The sequence below is a fragment of the Neltuma alba genome, unplaced genomic scaffold, assembly GCF_004799145.2.
Source record: "Neltuma alba isolate B1F8T4 unplaced genomic scaffold, ASM479914v2 tig00010087_pilon, whole genome shotgun sequence".
NCBI classification, from domain to species: domain Eukaryota; kingdom Viridiplantae; phylum Streptophyta; class Magnoliopsida; order Fabales; family Fabaceae; genus Neltuma; species Neltuma alba.
In genome coordinates this window covers 367,600-394,945 of record NW_021635044.1, presented here as the reverse complement: position 1 = coordinate 394,945, position 27,346 = coordinate 367,600, and the positions used below count along the sequence as shown (strand labels likewise).

At 33.2% G+C, this 27,346-nt stretch overlaps 1 protein-coding gene and 1 pseudogene across 5 annotated transcripts; one reads left to right on the top strand and one right to left on the bottom strand.

Annotated features, from left to right (window-relative positions):
- Positions 1-6,639: 6,639 nt before the first annotated feature.
- On the bottom strand, positions 6,640-12,740 carry LOC114754156 (exosome complex component RRP45A). 5 transcript variants are annotated; one of them, XM_028942917.1, is made up of 11 exons: positions 12,678-12,693; positions 12,381-12,528; positions 12,072-12,281; positions 11,559-11,654; positions 11,281-11,395; positions 10,347-10,427; positions 10,062-10,250; positions 9,217-9,473; positions 8,813-8,871; positions 7,771-8,025; positions 6,640-7,136 (listed from the first exon to the last, which is right to left on the bottom strand). In XM_028942917.1, exons 2-10 carry the CDS (start codon positions 12,515-12,517, stop codon positions 7,808-7,810), a joined length of 1,362 nt encoding a protein of 453 aa, XP_028798750.1. In that variant the 5' UTR covers positions 12,518-12,528; positions 12,678-12,693; the 3' UTR covers positions 6,640-7,136; positions 7,771-7,807. The 5 variants fall into 5 exon arrangements, with proteins under 5 accessions (XP_028798750.1, XP_028798749.1, XP_028798753.1 ...); XM_028942916.1 differs by having other exon boundaries at positions 12,381-12,733; XM_028942920.1 differs by lacking the exon at positions 12,678-12,693 and having other exon boundaries at positions 12,406-12,523.
- An 11,003-nt stretch (positions 12,741-23,743) lies between these two features.
- LOC114754139 (uncharacterized) lies at positions 23,744-26,467 on the top strand (annotated as a pseudogene).
- The last annotated feature ends 879 nt before the right edge of the window (positions 26,468-27,346 follow it).

Sequence of the window (27,346 nt, the reverse complement as noted above, 5' to 3'; positions counted from 1 at the left end):
TGTTTTTCAAGAGTTAATCTTATGCTTTTGTGGGCTTTAATGGGTTATCAAGCATAACAAGTGTTAACACTTAAAAATGGAGATTTGAGTGTAAATTTCGGGAGTTTGTGGTTAAATTGCTGTATTTTTATTAATATTTGACTCCTAAATATTTCTTATTTTTGAACATATGATCCTACTCATTTTAATTGTTGTTGTAGGTCATGTGGCACAACACTTCTCAATTGGTCACGGAATTAAGGAAAATGGACAAAGTTGGAATTTGAGAGGAGGCATATTTTTTGTAGCTAGAATTTTTTTTGTTTTGGTTGAACTATGTTTTCTATACACACTGTCAGGAATCGAACCATTGATTAGATGCTTAAGAAATCTAGTTAATTGCTATGTCACATCTCGTGATTTGTAGCTAAAATTTTATATTGGCATTGCATTCCATGCAGCACCTATTTTAATTCCCACGTTAGATTCGCTTATCCCAAGTCCCAAACACTTCCATTAACATTGTGACTAACGCTCAAACTCCCTAATCAGATTCATACGCACGCCTCAACGTCATCTTCTTCACCTCTCTCACTCTCGTGTTCATCATCATCTTTACCAATTCCTCCATCCATCTCAGTTCTAAACCGATCCTTTACCTCCTCTTTTCCGTTCGTCCATCGTATCTCAATTTCCATCTCCTCTGGAGCTGTCACGTGGCTGTTCTCATTTCACCCTTTCCTTTGGTCCTTCATGGAGGTGTTCCAGGGTGCTATGGAGTCCATTAAATTTCTTCAGCTCTTGTGATGATGTGGCGAGATCGAGGATTGAGCTTCATCGGGGAGTGGTTGATTCTACTCGTCCTCCTCTTTTTATCTTGTGATTATTAGATTTCTGATTAGAATTTGTAATGTAATTGTGATTTATAGGGAGTTGTGTTAGTAAGTACATTCCAGTTTTTTTTTTTTTCCGGACCTTGGTAAGTACATTGGAGTTTACACTTTACAAATGTTGTAGACTTGATTAATTGTGATATATATCTATATATATTGCTGGAATTTATGCTGAATTTGCATTTCACTCTTGATTACTTGTGGACTGTAATGTAATTGCCTGCAAGGTGTTTGTTCAATAGGAGAATTACAATGAGGTCCCAAGTAACGAAAACAATTAAAAAAACAATTCTCATTATAAGACTTGTTATTATAGGTTGTTAAGGTTGTTATTGAGACCTTTTAGTAATTATTTCTCTTCTGTGGGACTTGATTGTAATTCCCCCTTGTTCAATTGTCATTATGGCTTTTTTTTTCTCCCCAACTAAGATACCATAAATAGTAAAAATAAAACACTAAAACCCCGCAATGTAAAAGGTTTTTAATAAAATGCTATATTTAAAAATAGTCCAAATGAGTTACACTCTTACCGGTTATATCAAATGTGACATTTACTTTTTTTAAATTAAAGGCAAAATCATTCACATCTCAAACGATTTTAGCACCTGTTTGGATTTTTGTTTAAAGGTCCAAACATGCCTGGGAATTTGTGGAACGAAGGTTAGCTTGTTTGGAATTTGTGAACTGTTTGGGTGGACTCTTTAGAAAACCAACTTTTGAAAGAAAAGCTAGATAAAATCACTAGAAAAACTCAGTAACTTAATATTTAATTGATAAAATTTAATTATGAGAGTATACTACAAACCCAATTGATATGTCTTACTAATTTTGAATTGTGCCCTAAAAATCTGAAAAAAGAAATTCAATAGCTATATGTAAAAATTAAATTAAATATATCTAATTAAGTGTTTTTTTAGTATTTATAACTTTTTTACAATACATTGACTCTTTATTTGTATACTTTTAATTTTAATATTTTTTAAATTTATCAAATTTTATGCATTATATATTTAAAATAAAACTCATGTCCTTTTTAGTTATTTTCAATCTAAACATGCTTTTTCATTGTTTATCCAAATAAGTTTTAATTTGTCAAATGGATTTTTTTTTATTTATAAAAGTCAATCTAAACATAAACTGTATTATACTAACTGACTTTTACTCTAATTTATATTTTACAAAAATCAAATGAAATAAAAGTTACTTCTATCATTGCTAACCAAACACACCTTTAAATCTTGTCATATTCTCACATTAAATGATACCATAGCAAACGAAAAACATCAAATGATTTTCAAGGTTGTGCTATCATTTGTTGTGAGAATCTAACAAGAACAAAATCATTTCAGAGGTAAGCAATGTTGCTTTTGATTTAAGAAAGATAAATTTCACATTTGATATAGTTGACAAGAGTATGACTCACTCTTAGAGTGGATAAATTTTGTAAAAAAACCTGTTCAGGCTGTGAACAATTTTAAATACAACATTTTGATAAATACTATATAGCATTTTAGTGTGTTTTTCTACTATTTATAGTATCTAGATGAAAAGACCATCACCATCATTTTTAGGTGATTAAACAAGTAGACTGTGGTTGTTTAGTTGTAGCTCGAGTTAAAAAAATTGTCACAACGGACATAAACCACAAATTAGGTAATCCTTAGGTGTTATTATGTTATTCATTTGATTTAGTTGCTTAATCAGGTTGATGGAGTAATTAACCAAGGCTAATGTGGTAAAGATCGAATTAGCCAAAGAATGAACAAATGAAAATAAGAACAGGAGGAATAATTTCTTCTATTAATAAGGTAAGTATCTCACCATCACTTAGAAATATACCAAGCAAAATCTCCACACATGCTTTATTACTTAGGCAAGGTGCCTATTTATAGCTTTTATAGAGAGAAATACATGCAAAGTAGCTCAACAGAAAATCAATGAAATTCAAATGAATAAATTAAACTATCCCTAGGTTGTAGTGGGTACACCAATTATTTCTTAGTTTAACTAACGCAACTAGTAGGAAAATAAGGATAATAAAATAAAACAAATGAAACAACAATAAAATAGCAACCATTGCAACAGATTAGCCCTTAATCGTCTTTGCCCCGCTTCTTTCGCCTAGAATAAGTCGATTGGAATGTACCGGGGGTCTTATCATTACTCCTTGCCTAAAAAGACGACTTGTCCTCAAATCAGAAACTGGGGAATTATGTTGCCAATAAATCATAGTCTTCCCAGGTGGCATCTTCTATTGGTCGTTCAGCCCATTAAATTAGCAATTCTAGTTTGTTGTTTGTTAACTAGCAGTGTTGCATCGCCTTTAATGGAGCCCATATCAACTCTATTTTGAAAGATAAAGGTAAAGGACCTGAAGTAAGGGGTAGGCCTTGACCAACAGTTGGTCTTAGCGGGGATACATGGAATATAGGGTGAACTTTGGCCGTTGAAGGGACCTCCAGATCATAAGCTATAGGGCCAATGTGATGTCATGCCACATCACTAGGGCCGTTGAAGGAACTTTGGCCATTGTAAACTTAACCAAACCGTATCACTAGGGGTAAATTAAACGTCGTGTCAGTGGCGATCAGCTTGAACTTTCATTTGGTTCTGTACTTTCAGTAAATTGTCACGCAGAACTTTGAACATGTCATCCCTTAATTCCAGTTGCTCTTCTAATTTTGTAGCTACCATCTCTCTTTTTACATAAGGGATAAGATGAAGTGGATCCCTTCTATACACTAGTTTGAATGGGATGTTTTTAGCTGCTACATGATAACTGGTGTTGAATGAGTATTCAGCCCAACGCAAGTATTCACTCTACCTTTTGGGTTGTTTGTGTGCAAAGCAACGGAAATAAGTTGCCAGATAGCAGTTAACAACCCCAGTTTAACCATCTAACTGAGGATGATGTGATGTGCTCATATTCAGGAAAATTTGACTTAAGCGAAATAATTCTTTCCAGAAGCTACTTAAGAAAACAAAATCTTAATTAGAAACTATAAAGCGAGGCATACCGTGAAGGCGGACTATGTCTTTGCAGAATAATTGAGCCACAGACTTGGTAGTGTAAGGAAGAGACATAGCCATGAAGTGAGCATATTTGCTCAACCTGTCAACCACCACCAATATCACGTCACAACCCCTAGATTTTGGAAGTCCAGTGATGAAATCAAGGGATATATCCTCCCAAATTCGCTCCAGAATAGGGAGAGGTTGGAGAAGCCCTGCAAGAGCTAAGTTTTGGTACTTGTTTTGTTGGCAAACCATATATCTTTGGATATAGTGCTTAACATTGTGTTTCGTTCCTTGCCAAAATAGATGTGCTCCTAACCTTTTTGATGTTTTCATGTAGCTACCATGGCCCCCTATAGCCGTGGCATATGCTTCTTCCATTAACTTATTTTAGAGTTCAACTTGTTTGGGTATGACCAGTTTTGACTTGTAATATAAACGGCATTCACAATGCTATAATTTAACTTACGATCTGTTTTCTGCTATAATTTGATAATAATTGCCTAAGCTTTTGGATCTTCTTGTAATGAGCATGGCAGTTGGGTTATATCATCTACCATAGGAACCACTAGTTGGCAAAAAATAGTTTGAGGGTGGTGTGATATGAATTAGCTGTTGAATTGTTCTTTCCTAATTTGTATAAGACGGTGAAGTCGAATGGAAGCAATTTGATGAGGAGTCACTACTGGGAGTTAGTCACAATCCTCTAATCTAATAAATGCTTCAAGCTGCAATGATCTATTTAGACCCCAGTCAACCGGTTAACGGTCCGGTTTGGTTTAGCTTAAAAATCAGCTTCCAATCAAACCGGAACAAGCCGAGACAAATAAGAATAAATTGGTAAAAACCATGTAAACCACTGGCCTTAGTGGGTTAACAGTTATTGTTTTTTACTTCCTTCTTATTCTTATTGTTCATCGGAGAAGTGATGGGCGACTGTTAGGCCGGAGACCATGAACACTATAATGGTAGAAGCAAGGGATATCATGGAGAGGAAGACAAAACTTACTTTGGAAGTCTGTTGTATGCCACTTTGAAGCATTAATCTTGTTTTTCTCATAGAGGATTAGAAGAGAAGGAGAAAGAGAATAGATAGAGGAGGATGAATGAATAAGAAGTGAGGAACACAGGAATCAATTTGATGAAAAACGAAGAGAGTGATGCATGTTCAAGCCTTCAAGGAGATAAGTCTGCTACCGCCTTTGCTTGTTCATTGTCCAAGAAAAAAGGAGAAAAGAAAAAGCTACTTTGTGCATTATGAAGAAAAGTTTTTAGTTGGGTCACATGGGCGAGAGAAGAAAGAGGAACAAAGAAAAAAGAGCAAGAAATTTAAAAAGCAAAAAAAAAAAAGATTTTTACTCGGTCATGCGAGAAAAGAAGGAAAGAAGAAAAGGAAAAAAAATTCATATATATAAATTATTTAATAACATGACTACCCATTCAAAAATTAAATATTACTTTTTATAATTAAAATTTGAATATTTTTACTTATGTTAACTACATTATATTATTTTAATTACTACCATTCTTACCGCAATTTAATCTTGATCTGACCTACTGACTCTTGAACCAGTATTCAAACTGGTTCAGTGTCCGATCCGGTTTTTTATTCCTTGTATATGACTTTGTTGATCCATATTTATAAAAATTTCATAAAGTTTTAGAGGCCTGGCACAACCATCCCTCTTCATCCGGGTTTGAATTAAATTTATAATTAATTATATATAATAAAACCTCAGCTTTTGTTAAAAATGATCCGAATAATCTTTTTCATGCTAAGATCTATTTCTAAGCTAAAACCTATTTGATCGTAAACTATTTGAAAGGAGCTTCTCACAATTAATTATTAAATCATAATTAAAATAAATCAATTTTATCTCAAATCTATTCTCCCTACCAATAAACCTCCCCCCCCCCCAAAAAAAAAAAAAAAACACCCACATACACACACACAAAAACTAATGGTATCTTCTTTTTAGTCGTCAACCACATGGAAAATTAGCCAAAAACAAGTCAATTTTTCCACAAGAAAACACCAACACTTTTCCTCCCTCATTTTTTTTTTTTGGTTAAGATTACCAAAGCCCTAAGATCAAAGCTCATCTTTGAATCCTCCTTTTTTTTTTTTTTTTAAACTAGCTTGGATCATCCAGCGCAACAGTGCCAGGGCAGGTGAACAATGTAAAAGCTTGGGAAAAGATAAAAACAAAAACTCGGGTGAACAGGATTGCAAGCTTGCTTTATTTATTTAATGAAAGGCTATGGTAACACCATAGTGGAACAAAGTCGGGGATCCAAAAAAAAAGAAAGAACAAAATAAATACCAAGCCTAAGAAAAGGACTTATTTATCCTTTAGCCAACTGGATCGGGAGCATTATTAAAAACGGCCGAAAAGGAGGCATAACGTCTTCCTTCACTCAGTCTGAGATGCTCCAAAAATATTTTTATGTTTACTGGTAGGAGAATGGCCCAGGCTAAAAAGACAGAACAATAAAAAGACAATATATTCAAACTTTACAACACACACCGAATAAAATACATGTAAATTTAAATATATTTTTCATATAAATATACATATACATACATACATACATACATACATATATATATATATATATATATATATTATAACCTCACTTTCTCCCAACAGCCAAGAATGCCTCACACAAGTATGCGACCTTTCAGGAGCACATTACTAACCCTACCTTTTACCGTCAAGGAATGTAATTATTGATCTCAGAAGTGCTTATGTGATTAAAAACACGGGAGAGTTCCCGTGAAGTTTTACTTAAGCATTTTACAGATCAGATCATAATCTTTACTTCATAAGCAGTTCATGTTTCGTGAGTCATTCCAAGGAAATAAAACAGCAAGGATACGGCAGCATCGGCTTCAAAATAACAGATTTGACACAATTTTTTCTCCATTTAACACTAACAAACAAAAGAAATTTCCTTCCTTTTTTCACTCTAGCATCAAAAGAGCACATTGTTGCAACTTAGTGGGGTAGAAACAACCAATCTGTGTACCTAAGTCAAAATAAAATGCTAAATATATAAACTGATTAACATGAAACCGGGAAGAATCCTTACAGCCACCAACGACGATGGAGCAACATTTGATCCACCCAGTAATAGGGAACTAGTTAGCTTTAAGGAAGGGCCAAAAATCTGTCAAACGTTCGCTGGCTTCTAGTCATCAAATCACTTCCAGCCAAGATAAATATCTCTCCTTGAGTCTTGTGATGTCTGAACAAATCCATAAACAGAATTTGTTGATAAAATGATGCCGAGAGAGAAAATACACCACACGTTTTATGTTTTCTTTTTGAAAAATGTTCTGCAAATTTGTCCCAATAAAGAGAAAAATGCATAAGAAATAATTGCTCAAGGTAAACGCTAACATATCACGCGAAGCCAAAGAAAACTATGCCTCATGCTCCCATTTCAACCAAAGATTTTAACGTGCATTGTCAATTATCTAAAATACATATAAGGTACCAGGCAATGCATTAACTAAGTGAAATCTAAATTTGACTGCTCAAAAACTAGATGTTCCTATGGAAAAAGAAATGTTTTCAGATGCCTAGTTGCTAATTCCACCAAAACGACCCTTCTAATTTTGAGCACAAAGCAAGAAGCACTTCTGTGTCAACTAAAAGGGGATGACCTGGAGAAATGAGAAAACAAAAAGATGAACTTTTGGCAACAAAGGAACAAAATGATAACAATTGAATAATTGATGACATCTTTAAGCATGAAGCATTACTTTGATTAAAAAAAAAAGATAATAGAGTCTTCATTATCGATTAAATTTTCATGTAGCCTTCAGGGTTTTCTTCCAAAAAAGAAAATTTCCAAGCAAACAATTTAGACAACATACATGGTAAGAGGTAATATGTAAACTGACAACAGCTCATCTAGCTTTCGAGATTAGAGGCAGCTTTCTTCTTTCTTCTCTTGTTCTTGGGCTTCACTGCATCTTTCAGAGTCATGCCTTCCATCTTTTGCACAGCAGTTGAGGTTGTGTTTGCTGTTGAAGAATCTAATTTACTATCTTGTGGTTGTTCCTCTAGCTTAACTTCAGTAGACATTGTTTCACAACCTGAATCCTTCTGTTTGCAAGTAGCTGACTGTCCTGCTCATTTTAGAAATGATCTAGCAAGATTATGCATTTATATGATGATTACGTTTAGAAGCATATGCTACGCACAAGTGCTGATTTGTTTCTGCTTCCTTTAGTGCATAAGCTGATGATACTTTAAAAACTTTCTTCACAAGTTATATAGGAGAATCAATTTTTAACAATAGTTCATCGAGTAGCAGGTGCCTGCCCAGGCACTAAGTATGAATCAACACATCAGCAGAAGGGGTTATAGCCTCTCATACTTTAAGGGGTGTCCATTCAGTCTGTCAACGGAGGCCCTTGCAATTGGTGCCAAGATTAGTGCCTCAATGAGAGTATTATGACCTTTTTCTTTCTTTTTCTTTTTTCTTTTTGGTTAAATCAATAAGATTTGACCCCTAGATGTTTATCACAGAGCATTTCTTCATAACCCATTCTTGAGAAAAGACACTACAAACGCCAAAAAGGCTAAACGGACGATTTTCCTTTTTTCTTTTTCTTTTTTTCTTTTGGCCAACACTAAACAGACAATGTCACCTGATAATTAGAAGATCAGGTAATAATATTTTATGAAACATAAATATGTAGCACTCAATCAAATAAATTTGGTTAAAAATAATGACCATTCATTGTTGCTTTCTACACTTGCAGTCGAACAACCCCAAGTGCAAGCAAGTGCCAGCGGATCAGTATGCCTTTGAAGAGCCAATTAGAAGGTATATCACGGCTAAAATCACAATGGTTGACAGAATAGATGAAGTACAATCTTAGGATACAAGTATAGAGAAAAAATTATTACCACGTGATGCCAGAGAAGCTCTAAGATCATCAAAATTGACTCCCTCAGAGTATGGATCCCTGAACAAAGAAGGAAATTTTGTTATACAAAGAACAATTTTTATTAAATCAAACATAACTCTTCTTGATATAGACAGAACTCAGGATGACATGACCTCCAAGTATCGTGATGCAGAGGCTTCTAAGTATATATTATATATGATATTTCTGAAGACGATGTTATAAACTGTTTTTTTTCTTACACTTTTATAACTTTCTTTTCTTTGGCAGGAGAAACTTTTAGAACTATTGAATACCTAAATTGTTTTGCTAATTTCTCTCTACACGTATGAAAGGACAAGTTTAGCATTAAAATGGACAGACTTGAATGGAATCCATTAGTTTTTGAAGAGGATAATATCATACCAGCTTGAGGGACCCCCAATGAAATTTTGCGAGCCTTTATCCCTGATGCTACTTTGTACTTTTGATGATGTGGCATCACATTCCATGAAACTGCCTTCATCCTTTGGCGTTGATTGGTCTAAACAACCACCATCCTTCTGAACATCTGACTGCCTTTGTTTTTCCTCTAGCTTAACAGAAGAACCACTTACATTTAAGGCATCAGTAGAGTGACGCTTAATCTTCTGAAGGGTCCTTTCTGTGTTGTATGATTCAACCTACACCAGTTTCATTCATAACAAAAAGGAATAAGTGGAAATCTACACGACTACACTAAAGAGTCATATGACAATAACAATAAAAGTGATGCTTAGGAAGCATTTTCATTAGGTATGAAGACTCAGCATATAGGACGTTAGTGTAGAGAGTTCATTGGCAAAAGTAATAAAAGCCTCAGTGTACTTCTCAATGTTCATGCAGAACTCAATCAGCACATTTTTTTTTTTTAGATAATATGAATCTGCACATTAATTTTAGCAATATGTACTCAAACAAATAGCAAAATCTTTTATTCCTTTTCTTATCGTTAGGCACTTCAAAAGTAATTTTACCTAACACTGCCCGGTATCCAACAATCAGTCCCGCAAAATTTAGCATGAACATTCCAAAACATAAAATTTATTATTCCAAATAAGCTAATAAACCTCAACATCATGAGCTGTATGTTGGATGAAAATTGCTAAAACTTCATGAGACTTTCATAGACCTTTGACCCTGTTGGGGTTCAGCATTTCACAAAACAATGGTCATGACTTCAATACCAAATCAAGTCCTAAAAACTCACGCACCATACATGGAAACCTTACAGCATTTTTTATCTTGGTCGTAATATCACCAGCTTTCACATGAGCAAGTTGCAAACAATGCATGATCACCCGCTGAAAGACTCCTTCCCCTCCAGCCTTTTGAACAGCACAAACATCACCATTAGCATTTAGTGTAGCTGTCATTCGCCCAGTCATCACTGCCTCTTCATTGTGGGTTGGGTCTATCACCTAGAAAGCATCATTTGAAATTAGATAGATATTGCATAGTTGGGTCTAGCCTTGAGAGATGCATTCATAACTGGAAAAAAAATTAATATATCATACCACAATATTCTCATTACTGAAAAATCCAAAAGTCACAGCAATGGGAAGATGATGTACAATCAAAGGAAGTGGCTCTCGAACCTGTCAATTAATGCCCATTAATACAGTAAAATGATTATAAAAATAGATATAACTGGTAATTAGTCATGAAACATTGGCCTTCTTAAGCAAACAGACGATACTTTACTGGAATCCAACTCCATTAAGTATTGGAGAATAAAAATATATTAAAAAAATTATGATATTAATGGTTGGTAATTTAGGAATTGCAGATAAGCATAGAAGATACGTATTTAAATAAGATCATGATCATTTTGGTTAATAATGAAGCAGGATTAAAACTAAATAGTTTTATTTTATTAATTTTCTAGGAGTTTTTAATTTTAAGTCGACATAAAGGATTGGAATATTTCGTCAAATTTTTGTACTATTTTACATTTTTTAAAATTTATCCTTTGGAGTTTGGACTTTACATAAGGTGCTTACTAGCTAGGCATAAATATTATCATTAAATATTATCATTACTAGAGTTTTACTAGTTCTCCCTCCTTTCTTCTATATCTTCTCTTCGCCTGATTTCTCCCTCATTTTCATTATGTATGCCACTGGTCCTAGATCATTAAGCTTTTTGTTTCTACTGTGAACCAGGATTATGTAAGAAATAATAGCCAAAAAGACATTGTCAAGATTTAAACAAAATATACTTCAAAACACAAAATCAAATGAGTTCCCAGCTTACTTGTATAAATAACAATGGAACATAACTAAACAATACTTGAAGTCATGGATTGCTGCAAGATCATATTGCAGTTCCATGGCGAAACTTCCTCATGAGTTGGGATTTTTTTAGCGTAATTTCACATCAAAATAACAAAACTAGGAAAGTTGTTAAAATTTCCAAGTAGTAAATCTTTATTCTCAAACTAAAGTTAACCTCAGGTGGATGCACAACAACATCCTGATCATTCTCTCCTCCTAACGTGCATTCAGGCCTCCGAAATGTCAAGAGAGCAGCCAAAGCAGAAATGTTGGCAGCATCAACAAGGTTTCTATTCCCAACGAAAAGAATTGTACACATTTAGCATCAGTATCTCCAAACAGCTGGAAATAAACTCATTTAAGCTGATTTAGTTAAACTACTAAAATGTAAAGTAAAAAACCAGAGGAGAAGCAAAGCTGACAATATACAGAGAAAATTAAACTACAGCTCACCCTCCATTGTCTAATATATGGATATCAATTCGAACGGCCCACACCAGCTTTCCAGAAAGAACACACAGTGATTCAGTGTCTACAGCTCTGCTTTCCCTGCAGATTCACTTTGAACATTCAGATAAATTTGGGTAAACATTAAGAACAGACAATGATCTGTACTTTAAACAGAAGATGAGTTTACCTTTCCACAAAAGCTTTCACATCAGAGAAAATAGAACGAAACATCTTATTCCTTTACAAGACTAGTATATGAACCTAATCAATTCCTCCTCACACAATTTCTAAATGAGATTACACTATATATATATATATATATATATATATATATATATTAAACAACAATAAATCCGAATTCTCGTGGAGAATAGCAGGATATATGAAATTAAAATAACCCATACGTAGGATTCGATTAAGCCTGAATAATCAGGAATCCCGCCTTTTCTTTTTCTTTTTTTTTGTTTTTTTTGTTTTTAATCAGAAGGCTGAAAAAACTAAGTTAACAAAAATCACCTTAAACCACGGTCTATAATTCGCCCTAACTCAACAGCAAATTCTCCAGGACGACCAGGCTCATACGAAGGATCAGCCATGGGAGAGAACTCCGTGTATATTGAAAGTGAGCCTTCATTAGGCCTGTCTCTGTAAGGCTGAGCTAGCTGAGCTGTTACAAAAGCCATCACATGGGTCTGCCCTAGTTGCACCTCAGACGACCCATCCTCTCTGCGAAACCCATAAAAACATTCAGAAGCATGAAACAACGGAAAAATACGGCCAGCTTTAAACAGAGTAAAGTGTGCAAGAGTCAAGAAATTTAATTGCCTGCCAAACTTTATAGTGAGCTTACGGTAGTCGAATGGACGGCGACCATCGACTCGAAGCTCCGAAAGCAAAGCTGTTTCAATGAATTTCTTTTCATTTATTGTCAAATGCAAAGCATTAGCCAGCCTCTGCTCCATTTCAGTTAACTCTATAAACAATTATATCAGGAAAAATTTTAAGTCAGCAAAGTTGAAGCTGAGTGCATGAAGGTCGACGCCGCGATGCGAGACAAGAGCGAAGACAGTGTGTGGCGGCAGCGGTGTTGTGACGCAGTATATTTGAAAGAAGAGTACACACAGAGGGGGACGGTGAACGCAGGGGAATGTGGAGGTCCAACGGTGACTTTACGGAAGAAGAAGAACGGCGGAGACTAGAGCCCAGCGATGACGAGCTAAGTCCTTTGGGGTTGTGTTTTATCGAATTACCATAATGCCATTCATGACTTTGTTTTTTTAAAATTTGATTATCACACAAATTTAAAAAGCAAAGTTATACTTTTATTTATTTTATTTTAAATATGAGAAAATTAGAGCTTGTTAATAGTTTTTGCCATACCAAATTTTTATATTTTTTTTATTATATATCATGTTATTTAAAAAATAACACTTGACATTTAACATGAAATTTTAAATAATTTATAATGTTTCATTTAAAGAAACATGATCAAATAAATATTATATATTTTAAAGTATTTAAGTATTTTAAAATTTATATTTAAAATTACATGTTAAACTGCAATTATTACTTTTTAAATGACGTGGTATGTAGTAAAAAAATATAAAAATTTCTCCATCACATAATAATAACTCCGTCATTAAAAAAAAAATTTTTGACATGGCAAAAACCATTAATTTTAATCCTATTTTGGGTTAATATAATTTTTTTCCTTCAATTTTATCTTTATTTTGGCTTTAGTTTCTCAAATTTCAAATTATAGGTTTTAGTTTTTCAAAAGTTAAAATGGTCTAGGTTTTTATTAAATTATAAGGACAAATCTTTTAGACAAAAAGAAATTTAAGGAATCAAAACCTATGGTTTGAAACTTGACAGACCAAAACTAAAATGAAGGTGAACTTATATATTTTTTTGCATTATAATGTTAATAGATCATTGGTGGCTCAATAGTCACCTTTACTTTTGGCCAATTTAGTTAATGGAGAATTAACACAATTCCCCATAATATGTCTCATTAGTGTTTTAAATCTCATTGCTCTTTTATGATCTCATTTTGGGTTAATTTCATTATTAGTCTTTATAGTTTACTTTTATTTCAATTTTTGTCCTTGAAATTTAAAAGTAGGGTTTTTCGTCCTTTTAAGTTTTGTCCATATGAAACATTGGTCCTTGCGGTTTAAAAAGGACTTCGAGTTAAAATTGACGGCGTTAATTTTGATGATGTGGCATTAACCTCATTAAACTTTACTAATGTGAGCTACTTGGGCAAGATGACTAGGTAATTTTGCTTGCTAAAGTTCTGACCTAGACATGTGACAAAGAAATTAGAAACATAGAATGCAACTTAGCAAACACGCAAATGGACCGAGGAAGCCATAATGGACCACTTGCCGGCGATCATGCATCTTGGTAGAGCTCTTAAAAGTAGGTTTTAATTAAGCCTAAGAGCAAACTGAACTGAGCAAAATAATTATATTCAATCCAATTGCCCTAGGCTTACTTCTATGACGTGCCAAGTGGTGATATCTATAGGGTCAACCATATATACGCAGCAGAAGATTACAATGAGTTTTAGATTACCCTTTGTCAGGTTTATAATAATTCTTCGAATTTTGCAGGTATCTTCAAAATCACTATCTATAAAATGTTGATCCATAAGTGACTCTGGCTTTGTCAAAACTACAAATACCTCTATCCAAGTACCTCTTGCTTTAAAATAAGCCGCAACAACTTATTGGTCTAAGTTTATCTTTCTCATTTTGGGATAAACAAATGATACTTATGAATAAACTATAGCGGGTCAAAGTGATTTTAATTATTTTGGGTTTAGTTTTGTTTTTGGTTATCAAAATAGAGGTGAATAAATCATGTCCATATGTGTTTGTTTTCTTTGGATTCCCAAAACCTCCCTACTCTTGAACTCCTTTCCAAGCCTATAACATTATCCGTAAACCAACACAGCTTTGAATATCAATCTATTACCAACTGAATAGCCTCCTATTCTTTATTCTATAACTTTCTCACAAGCTTTTTGTGCCAAATCTTAATCGCTGTGACTCTCCATGTTGAACCGATTAGCAATTGCTGTTTAACCATTCCCTTAGTCCTAAACCCACCCCTGCCACCCAACTAAACTATTAAACAAATACCCCAAAAGTAGAAAACCATGATCGATTTGACATTCTTGAATAGAAACAGCTTTAAACAACATTTATTATAATCCTTTGTGTTCAAAAGACAATAGGAAAATAATGAGGTAAACTACTATGTTTCAATTCATGGTATCTATTTTCTTCCAACTAGAATGATCACTCCTAATAGACATCCCAATGGCTTTTACTTCCTCGTATCTTTGAAGCTACTCTCTTGTTCTTATTATCTTACTTTGAAAAATATTTGTGTATGAGTTTTGAAAAGGAAGAAAAAGGAATCAGCACAAGAGAAAGAGGAAAGGTTTGAAAAAAACATAAATGCCATAATAGGAAACACAGTTATGTGGCTACCTTCACACATTCATCTGTATCTTAATCCTTTTTTCAGGTACTAGTTCAAAACTCTTATTTTTGCATTCAGTTTCTGTAGGGGTTTTTGCATAATACTACTACCCAAATTCTTATAATAATCTTCTTCATTTGTATCAAAATTCCTTGGGGTTATGGTGTAACATCGATTCTCTTAACCACGATTACCTAGCCAGATCATCCATTTTAAATATTATTATGGTAGAAAAGAGAAAAGGCTGCACTAAAACTACCATGGTAGAATAAATTTCAACTCAACTTCAAATGCTAACCAAGGTAGAAAAGAGTTTAATTAACAATTTGAAAACACTACCACAATTATAAGAAGAACCACTATTAGTTTAACAAGATAACCATGATAAAATAGGATAAAAATTAACTTCAGTGTACCTATTATAATTAAAAAAGATAAACTCCTTCATAATTAATGTATCCATGATATAAAAAGAAGAAATTAATATTCAAAGGATATCATGGATAATAAAACCATTCCAAATTAATTGCATACCAAATCATAATTGATAGAATACAACCCGTCTAACATTATTAAAGAAATCAATCCCGGTTTAATGTTAAAATATAACAAATAGGCCTTGGGTTTCACAAACCCAAAATATCAATACACCAACAAGCCCAACTAAAACCTTCCTGAATAATATTCATTCATGAATTGATATTAAAGTATTCAACATCTCAAATATACCAATTCAAAAAGTGGATTCACAAATACCATGCAATTCTAACAGTTTCCGGCCAACTGTCAGCACACATTCCCAATATCAAGTTTAATTAGAAGTACTAAATCACATTAGAGTATGTATAATGAGCTCTAATGTGGCAATATACGAATATTCGACGCGTAGTTAAAAGAAGGATGCTATAGAACGGTTATATCACTTTTCAAACCTGTAAAGTCTTCCCTAATGGACCCACACGATGACTATCACCTGAAAAACAATAATAACTATAGGGTGAGACATAAGTCTTAGTAACTAACAATTCAATTCATTATAGATACCAATATGTACTTATAAGGTGTCAAGTGAAACAATTAAGAAGGCATTTATAAACATATATAAATATTTCAAATAACACTAATTCTCAAAACTCATATCTTAATCCTCCAATCTCATAAATCATAATTCAATATCATTATACAAATAGATTCCATGTGACCATCTTCTCTTACTAGGCCTATCTCTTACTTTAGGGGATAAAAGCTAAAAAGGTTGTTCCCTTACTATGGGAGAACATAAAGAGTCAACTATCATACATTAATAGAGGTACTCATCATGAGATGATAACTCACATAGTTCACTCACCAATTCCCATCATATGCATCATGCTCAACAATTCAATAAGTGATCAAATCCAAATCACATAGCCTATTCCCAAGTCAAAACCCCGTAGTTATAATATGATATCATAAATTTCAAGAATTGCATATTAAAAAAAAACCTGTCTAATAAGATTTATTTAATTCAATCATATCAACATAAATTTCAACTATATTCCAAAATACCGTCCATAACTTCGCAATAAAACCTCTCACAAATAGCATATTAGCATATATAATGAGTGAAAAGTGGTTACCTCTCACCTAAGTAATGATCAATTACCACAATCAAGTTGCCCTGTGCACAATAATGCCAATTACAAATAATCTGCACAACCTCACAATCACCACGTATTAGTTAATAAACTAATCAAATGGCTAACAATAACGAGTGGGAACTTAAATCCCTAGCTTAACATAATTCTCATCTCAACTTCAAATTGATCATTCTAAAAATTAAAGTACTAACCTAATAGGTAAATCAACTCATAGGAATCCTCAATTGACACCCAATCAACTCAAATCAACATTTTAAACCAATTAAACATCAATTTTAACTCATATTAACATAGCCCAATCATTAAAACTCATTTTGAATCAGCACATTATCATTAACTATCATAAACCTCCTAAAAATCACAAACCCTACGTTTAGATTTCTTAAAACTCTAAATTCAAGATAACTAAACCGGTTAAACACCTAGCTAATCCATATAAGTCATTTAAACTCAAAATAGTCAGTCAAAACCTCAACTCATTTGAAATAATTGAAGAACCTTAAGATTCAACTATCTTAATCTTGCAAAACCTAAGAGAAAAGGGTATAAATGAGGTTACGAATATTTACTTTAATTTTTGGAAGCTCAAATATACTCTCCTAGGTTGAAAACACCAAATCCTTGTAGGGCCCCATGAGTTCTCCTCCTCCAACCTTCTAAAATCATTTCTACAACTGATTCATAAAACTAGATTTTGATGTTATAGCAATTATCTAGTAAACTTCTAGCAAATGACATAGTCAACACTTTGTATTGTTCATTATAGCAAATATTTAGTGAGCATCTAGCAAATGACACAATCAACACATGGTGTTGTTTGCTATAGCAAATGTCTAGCAAACGTCTAGCAAAAAACACATAAATAGGTTCAACTTTGAAAGCTTATAACTAACTCTACGAGTCTCTAAAAATTAAAAACTAGGCCTCTTTAAAAAGCTTGAGTTGTCTATTTTTCAATTCAAAAGGAATCAACCAAAAATATTATCATTTGGTCCTTGAAAAAGATGATTTACCAAACTGCTCAAACGTTTATAAGTAGCAAGGTATTCTAACCTTCAAAATTTCACATTTTGTTCTATACATTTTCAAAATTTGTAAATTAGGATTTATTGGAAAGTATCAAGTGTCAACTTTCAAAAGGAAAAAGAATCATTGAGAATATTATTGTTTGACTTTTTAAAATATTCGAAATCCAAGATTGCTCCAAAAAGTCTAAAAGATATAGCTTTCAACCATCATCCTTTGTATTTTTATGCATTAATTAACCTCAAACAATACATTTGCTTTTATTCCCATAAAATTCAAGGCTTAATCACCCTAGTCCAAGCTTAAAAGTCTTTAAACCTCAAGTTTAGAAACTCAGGATGTTATGGATGGCCTCTCATGCATTCATTACAATGTCTTTCATGTTTCAATTTTGTTTTCGTCTTATGTCCAAATCAAAAGCTCGGTCAGTAAAATTACCCAGTCATCTTGCCAAGTCAACAGCTCCAAGTCCTTTTTAATCTAGAAAAACTAACATGTCAAATAGACAAATTTAAAGGATTGAAAATAATGCTTCAAAACTTTAAAGACCAAAACCAAAATGAGAAAAAACTGTAAGAACCAAAAATTATATTAATCATTTATTTTATCTTAAATATTTATGTTACATTTTGTAGGGTATTAGTAAATTAAAGAATATTGAAAATTTCAAAAATTTTAAATATGCTTTAAATTCCTGCCTATTATTTGGCAAGTGATTTTCCATTTACATTTTTATCATAATTGTCAAATTAAATAATAAAAAATTTTATTTTTTTCTTTGACTAAAATCTTAGTTAAATCCAATTAAAATACTTAAATTTAAATTAAAGCTTACACTTTTAATAATTTTCTAATGAGGACATGAGTTTAATTAGGAATTTCTTTTTTTCATATAAAAAAAACCAACTAGCTTCCATTACAGGTACATTAAGCTCAATTTGCAAGCCAAAAGAAGATCAGTATCTCCTTTCAGAGCCTTGCATATGAATTCAGGTGGTGATGAAAAGCAGGACAATCTTAAGGAGCAACTCAACACTTGCTTTGCTTAAAATATTTATTTAAAGGCTACTTATATTTGCAATTTAGTTTTTTAAAAATATTTTTGAAATTTTTAGTTATATATATACACACAAATTTTAAACATTGCAAAATTACTTAAATTGTTTTGTCTCAAAAAATAATTATAAGATATGAGAGACCACTTGAGAGGGATACATAATCAATTTTTCATTTTAATTAAAGAAGGCATTCTTATATTGATAAAATAATTGCAGTGTGAGCTTCATCATCAACTACAATAGAGGAAAAGGAAGATCTCTCAACTCGCTCATAGCGAAAAGGGAAACTGTGAGGTTTGGAGTGATAGAGGAAGATATGGAAGATCTGAGTAGAAGGAAGAAGAAGGTGAGGATCGAAGGAGGTGAGTTCTCTGGCCAGGTAAATATGACAGCTAGGGCAAAGGATTAGATAGAGGCTGATGTTAATCAGAAATCCCTAATGTAATATAGGGAATCTTTGATGGGGAATGTGAATTCAAGACCCTGCTAGTGGGAATGGGTGAAGGATGAGGAGGATAGGGAAGCATAAGGGTATAGTGTGAGAATAGATTTTAAGAAAGTTCTGAACCCAAGTAAGGGGATTAGGATAGATCTCTCCATTCTGTTAAGGTTGAGGTTAGAAATAGATGAGAAAAAGAAGGAGAAGGAGATGCCCTATCAACCATTCAAGTCTACCTTAATTGTTAGGTTAGAAATAGATGAGAAAAAGAAGGAGAAGGAGATGCCCTATCAACCATTCAAGTCTACCTTAATTGTTAAGTTGATGGGTTGGCAGTCAATTTACAGCTTAGTGGTGAAAAAATTGAAACAAATATGGACCAGGAAGGGGGAGATTAAGATCTTTGACATTGGGAATAATTTTTTCCTAGTTAGTTTTCAGAGTAATGAAGATTATATGAGGCACTAACTAGGGGTCCATGGTTATATTTGATATGTATCTGAATGTTGCAAGATGGGGGCCTCAATTTAATCCTAAGAATGAGAAGATTGAGTCCATGGTTACATAGGTAACATTTTTTGATCTCCCTACTCCTTTATTTGATAAGAAATTCATGTTAAATCTAGGCAACACAATTGGAAAAGCTATTAGACTAGATATGCATACTACTCATCGCACTAGGGAAAATTTTGCTAGAGTGTATGTTGAATTAGATCTAACTACGCACTTAGTTCTTGAATTTGATGTTGAAGGGTAAATCCTAAATGTTGTTTATCGAAGTATGAATTTACTTTGCATGAAGCATGGCATCTTTGGGCATTTAAAAGAACACTGATGATTTTCATAAGAGGGTTTAGAAGATGCAAGGGGAGCATACAGTGATGGAAGAGAGACTGTGAATAAGGAAGAGGAAGAGAACAATCTCTGGAAAATTGTCTTAAGACTTAGGAGACAAAGAAAATTTATTAACTTGGATCAGGGACAACAAAAAGCCTCTAGATTCTTTATGCTCAATATAGAGGAGGTTGAACAGGGGGCAAAGAATGGTAATGTTGAGAATAGAAGGAAGGTTCTAACAAATATTTCAAATGGGCAAGAAGGTTTTGTGGAAAGGATGAAATAAAGAAAGAAGCAATTGAAGGAAGCCTGGGTAACAAGAATGTAAGGATTGAATCCACAAGTGTTGTACAAGTACAATCGGATGAGCAAAATGGTACAAGGAAGAAGAAGGAGCTTAAGTTGAAAATGGTGCTCAAGAAAAAAGATGAGTCTAAAAAGAATAAGGTGGTCATGATGGATTATAATATTGATGATATTACTGTTGTACTTAAAACAAATTTGGCTATTTATAAGAGATAGGAAGTTGAAATAGTGGTTAAAGAGAATATAGATCCAAGGGAAAGTAGCTTGAGGATGAGAGGGAAAGAGGCTATTGAGCCGGGTAAGCCTATGGTTGATGGAGTAGAGGAGAACCTGGTTGAATGTTCAGGAATAAGTTCAGGGATAATAGGGGGCTAATGGGCCTGATAAGCTTGATTGATCTTTTTGTGATGTGGTCTTTAGGTTTGAAGACCTTTCTTATTATAATTGTTCTATTTACTATAAATATTTTAGTATGAAATAGTAAATAAGCAACAAGCAAAAGCTTTACAGCTGCTATAAAGAATTATAAAAGGAAGTATGTCATGGATGCTGTGGTAATTCTAGAGCCGAGAGTTAGCGGATGGGGTGCTAGTAGAGTAATCAAAAACTAGGATTTTGAAAATAATAGAGTTGAGGTATAAGGATTCTTGGGTAGAATCTAGATGTTATGGGAGCATGATGTACCCCATGTGCAAATAATCTTAAAAGATATGTAGTTGATTCATTGTAGACTGAAGATGAATAATGATATGATGTTTTGCTATTTATACTTGACTTCAAGGACAAAGAAGGACATAGTTATGGGAAAATTTGAAAGATTTGAGTACTATCATTATGGATCCTTGGGTTCTGTGTGAGGATTTTAATGAAATCAAAATGCTTATAGGGCAAAAAAAGGGTGGAAGAATTAATAAGGCAAGGTGTAGAAAATTCATTAAGTAGATATAGTGTTGTGAGTTAATTGATATTGATACAAAAGGCCTATATTTCATGCAGAAGGGCCCTAAATAGGAAGGTTTGAAAAGAGTTTATAAAAGACTTGATCGATGTATGAGTAATATAATTTGGCAGAGGTGTGTTTGTGGATGTTAAAGTTTAGGTTCTTCCCAAAATTTGTTCAAACAATCATCCCTTGATGATCAATCTTCATCTTAAGGAAAGACAAGAAGGAAAAAAGATTTTTTGATATCAAGCTACTTGCCAGACTCATAGTAGTTTTGGGCTACTGATAAGAGAAACTTGGAAAGGAGATGACATGGCATGTATTAAATTACAAAATTTGAGGGATGCCCTGATAAATTAGAATAATTAAGTTTTTGGAAGAACTAAAGTTAGAAAGAGGAATCTATTGAACAGATTGTTTGGAGTCCAATATAGCATTAAGCAAAAGGCAAAATTCTATCCTCATTTAACTTGAGAGGAAGCTTGAGAATGACCTAGTAGAAACTCTTAAATAAGAAGAAATCTTATGGTTTCAAAAATCAAGGGGAATTCGGATTGAACAAGGGGATAGGAACACAAAGTATTATCATACTAAGATCATGGTTAGCAAAAGAAGAAATAAGGTGAAAATATTGAAAAATAAAGACAAAATATGGGAAAAAGATGTGGCAGAAATTGTATCACTCTTCCAGAGGTTTTCTAAAAACCCTTTTACAAAAGAGTTTATGGAAAGAGGCTGAGCAGAAACTTGCCAGCATTAGGGGAAAATAGATTCAGAAGATCTGTGTTGAATTAAGAGTAATATAAAGGCTAAAGAGTTTAATAGGGCGTTCTTTCATATGGGAAGTTTTAAGGCGTTTGGAGAAGATGGCTTCCTAACTATTTTTCATCAACAAAACTAAGAATCTAGTTAGTGAGACAATAGTGAATTTGATCATAAACTTATGGAGTAATCTAGGAAAAATAAGGGAGATTAACAATACTCTGTTAGTTTTGATACCAAAAGTAGAGCAACCTAAAATGGTGAGTCAATTTCGCCCAATAGCTCTTTGTAATGTTTTATACAAGGGCTTAACTAATTGATTGTGAATAGACTTTAACATCTCATGGGAAAATTGGTTTCTCCCCATCAAACTAGTTTTGGTCCAAAGAGAAGCATTCAAAATAATATAATAATTGCCAAAGAGATGATTCACTTTATAAGTAAGATGAGAGGCAAAAAAGGTTTTATAACAATAAAAATAGATCTTGAAAAAGTGTATGATAGGACGCCTTGGAGTTAAATTTAGTAAAGTCCTTACTGAAATTGGCTTTGATGAGTATGTCATAAGGGTGATTTTGATGTGCATAAGTACTACAAAAGCAGCCATTATATGGAATGGAGAAAAAAGGGAAGAGTTTAATCCTCCAAGAGGATTGAGACAAGGAGACCCTTTATCTCCTTATATTTTCATATTAGGAATGGAGAAATTGTTACATATAATTGAGGATAGGGTGGGAAGGAAGGAATAGAAGCCCTTAAAATTAGGAAGGAAGGGTGTGAAAGTGTTGCATCTATAGTTTCGTGATGGCCTTTTATTGTTTTGTGAAGCAAGTAGTGAACAAATGTGTACTATGCTGGAGGTTTTAAAGAAGTTTGGGACTATTTTTGGCTAGAAAATTAATACCTCTAAAACTAGCATCTATTTTTCTAACAACATTGACAGAGCTGTGCCGGATGAGGTTTGTAACTTACCAAGTTTGAAAAGAATAGAGGATTTAGGGAGATATTTGGGTGCACAAATTACAAAAGGAAGAAATTCTAAAGAAAAGTCTCAAATACTTATTGATAAAATGCAGTAAAAGCTTAGTGGATGGAAAAAGCAAAATTTATCATTGGTAAGAAGGCATACTTTGGTGCAATCTGCCACCAATCATATGGCTAATTTTCAAATGCATCACTCCCATATACCAGTGGGTCTGAGAAAACAACTAGCAAAAAAAATCCAAAGGGGTTTTATTTGGAACTCTGAATATAGAAAGAAGAAAATGCATACAATTAGTTGGGAAATGTTCTGTACTTCAAAGGAAAAGGTGGATATGGCCTAAAAGATGTTGGTATTACGAATGATGTGTTACTTAATAGGATTGGATGCAATGTACTTATGAAACCTAAGAGTTTATGTTCTTAAGTTTAAATAGGTATATATGGAAGAAATAACAATTTGTTAAAGGAATGCATTGTGAAAAATTATGACTAAAAAATTTGGAGGAATTTAAGAAGCATTGGGCTTAGCTAGGAACCAAGATTTGTTGGGATGTAGGAAATGGTAGAAGGATTAACTTTTAGAATGATCAATGGATTAGTAGCACCAAAAGATTGATAGATAACTATGCTATTCAAATTTATCCCAAATATTTAAACTTGTCCACTTATGGAATGACTTGATCTCCCAATTTGACTTCCAAATCTGTTCTAACTTGTCTCTTATAAAAAATGCAATGTATATATTCTGTCTTGTTTCTACTCAAACAGAAACCCTTCGATTCCAAGGTTCTTCTCTATGTCTCAATTGTTGAGTATGAGTATAGCTTTGGGTATTTTACATTCTTTGCTACTCTTTAAGATCTCAAATCTGTTTTGAGTATTGTGGTGACTATCAAATCTTTGTTATTCTTTCTTTACAATGTGTTAAATTAAAATAGTTGTGCATACCAAATTGTGGTTACCATTTAGATATTCGATTGTAGGAAAAACAATCTAGAAAATTAGAAGCCATAGGAGCATTTCAAAAGCTACCCATGGTGATGCCATCTATTGACATTCTTGGTTCAGCACTAAGGAAGGCAAGAAGAATTTCTCCAACAAAAGGTTTTTGATTGAAATGATATTCTTTTGTTTAATCTTAGCATGTTTGTCTTCCATCAATGAACATTTTGTTAAAATTAATTTTTAGTCTCTTTAAACTCTAGGCATCGTTAACACTACAAAAAGGGAGAAGAACAAGGTTGCAAAGCAACTTGATTCATTGATGAAAGTATGTTCTTAACTTCCACATATTTCATGTTATTCTAATGTTTGTTACAACTTCCACATTCTATTTTTAGAAAAAAGTAGTAAAAATTGACATTGCAAATATTTTCAGGAACTGGCTGTTCCTTTGAGGACTTATGTGGAGAACTTTCCAAAGAAAACATATCTTCATTCTTATGAAAGGTCTCTTATTGAATTGACTGTTGGAGATGGATATTATGAAACGGTATATAAGGAAAATTGCTCTACAGCAATTAGAACATTTGTTTTGGGCTTCCATTGCCGTTATAAATCCTCTAAGTACAAATTTTGTTGACCATGGATTTAATCTTGTTCTTTTAGACATTTTTTCCACATTGTACAATATCATGATTTTGTTGATTGTGGATGTACTATTTAACAGGTCTTGGGAAAGGCAGATGCTTAAGGAAGAAGTTAGTATCTATTGAAAAAGAACATGCTTCACTTTGTGCTAAGGTTTGTCTAGTTAGTAACTCACATCTTGATGATGAAATTAAAGTTTATTTGGTTTTATGTGTATTGGATCAATTTTTTTAGTGTGTGTGTGTATCAAATAACTTTAAGTTTCTATAGGATCAGACTCTGGATGTTTTTAAGTTTAACATACGTCTGGGGTAGATAATATTATGTAGTTGTCATGCTGTTTAAAGGCTTTATTTATAGTGATATATGGTAAGATTTAGTATGTAGATGACTTTGCCTAGTGAGATAAGGCTTCTTGTTGTTGTTGTATTGTAAGATTTAATGTAAGGATTAGTAAAAGTCTTTTATGCGTGTACTAGGTGTTCATTGTAACTTGTTCTCGGCTTGATAGAAGCAATAAATTTTCTTGTCTATATTATGCTTTATGTTTAAAAAATTGATGATTTTTATGGCCTTCTTGTTTCATCCTAAAAGCAGTAATGATAGCTAAGTTTCTGTTTTAATTTTTGTTTGAGGGGCATAGGCTTTCCACGACCATTCACTCATGGCATGCATACCCTCTTTGGACCCCACCACCCAAAATATATGCCCAATTTCTATCTCCTTTTCTCTTCCCTCTCACCTAATCTTCATAGACCATGAGTTAGTTGTACATGCATACCATGACTCTATTGAATTTTTTAAGATTCAATAGTTTGATATCTCTCTTATGCAAACATCTTGTTGCTTTCTCTTGCTGTTTTTTTCTAAACATTTTGATACCATGATTTCAAGTAGTCTTCATCAAAGAGAGAAGTAGAAGAGAGACTGAATCAGGTGTTCTTTCTATCTTATTTGGAACATCTTCTTTGTTACTTGTTGTGATGGTTCTTACACATTATATTTATAGCAGGGCATTCAAAGAGTTGAAGATATATTTGCCCAAGAAGGGAAAGTTGTTGATGATTTGTTGGGCATTGCTAAGGTATTTGGGAGAACCATTGGATTAGGAATTTTTCTTTCTAAACAATTGTTTCCTCTACTATATTGTGCATCTACTTTTAAACTTTGCAGACTTTAAGAGCGATGCCTGTAATTAACTTGGAAACACCTACACTCTGCCTCGTTGGAGCTCTTAATGTAGGCAAATCTTCTTTGGTTTGTGAACTCTCTGCTGGAAAGCCTGAGGTGTACAACAGAATCCTTGACTATTTTTTAAGCATGCTATGTTATGATTCTGTTAAACTATATTCTTTCCTTGTCATGTTTTGCGTGACTGAGCTAGTGGCTGCACATATATTATTTCATTTCTTCCTATAGTTTAGCTATAATTTACTCATCATATATTTCTTTTTTTCATCTGCTTTTATTTTGTTGATATTAACTTGTATTCATAGCAATTTGAGTAGGAGATCCTGAATTAGTCTCATGTCTGACTTCTCAGCTTGAATGTATATTTTAGTGTTTACACTCTTATCGAATGTAGACTGAACCAAAGAGTCAATTGCACAGTGAATAATATGGTGGATAGGAAGGGAAATTGGGATTTTATGAAGTTGGGAGATTTGGTGACAGAGAAAGGGAGGAAGCCAATTGTAGCTATTCCTCCACCAAGACTTGAATTTGGGGAGGATGAGATTAAGGGGAATTTTGCTTTGGGAAAGGAATTTGTGGTTGCTAATATGTTAGATGAGCAACAACCAAATGACAATGTTTGGAAGTTAATCTGGTAATGGAGAGGACTGAAAAGAATACAAGTCTTCTTTTGGATTGCTACACACAATTACCTTTTAATAGCTAAGAGAAGGAATAATTTATTGGGAGGTTCATCTGAATGTACTTCATATGGTAATATGGAAAAATTTAATGCATCTTTTGCATGATTGTAAAGAGGCCAAAGAATTATGGATACAGCTATTCTTAGGGACAATTACTCCTCTTTTTTTTTTTTCAGCTACAAGAGTGTGAATAGTTTAGATAGAATTTGAAATAAAGAGGTAGATGAAAAGTCATTGTGTTTGTGATGGCTAGCTGGCAACTTTGGTAGTAGAGAAGTAAGAGGCTTCTTAAGTAGGGCTTTGAAATGCCATGTGAAACTGATGTTGTGGTTAAAAGATACGCCTCTAAAATTTTGCTACACTATCATAACAATGATGTGATTGGGTTTAGAAGAATTATGACTGAGATCATATAGGAACCTCCTAAGGTAGAATACATGAAGATTTATGCTGATGGTGCCTCCAAAGGTTAGGGGGTTTGGCAAGATGTAGAGGGTTATTGAGAGGATTAATGGAAGGTGGATTTGAGGGTTCTCAAGGAAGTTAGGGGAATGTTCTACTATTAAAGCTAAGATATGGGGGCTGATCATAGGTTTGGAGATGGCAAGCAATGATGTCATAATGAAATTGATTGTTGAAAGTGATTATGAAGCTATGGTTAATCTATTGTTTAAAGCTAAAGATGGATATAATATTAAATTTAGTTTAATGAAACTTGCATATTCTTTGATTAGATTTGTTGATATTACAGTCTTCCATGTGTACAAAGAAGGCCATTCTTGTGCTGATTATTTGGCAAATTTGATTTTTGTTTAGAGAGAGGTAGTAAATATT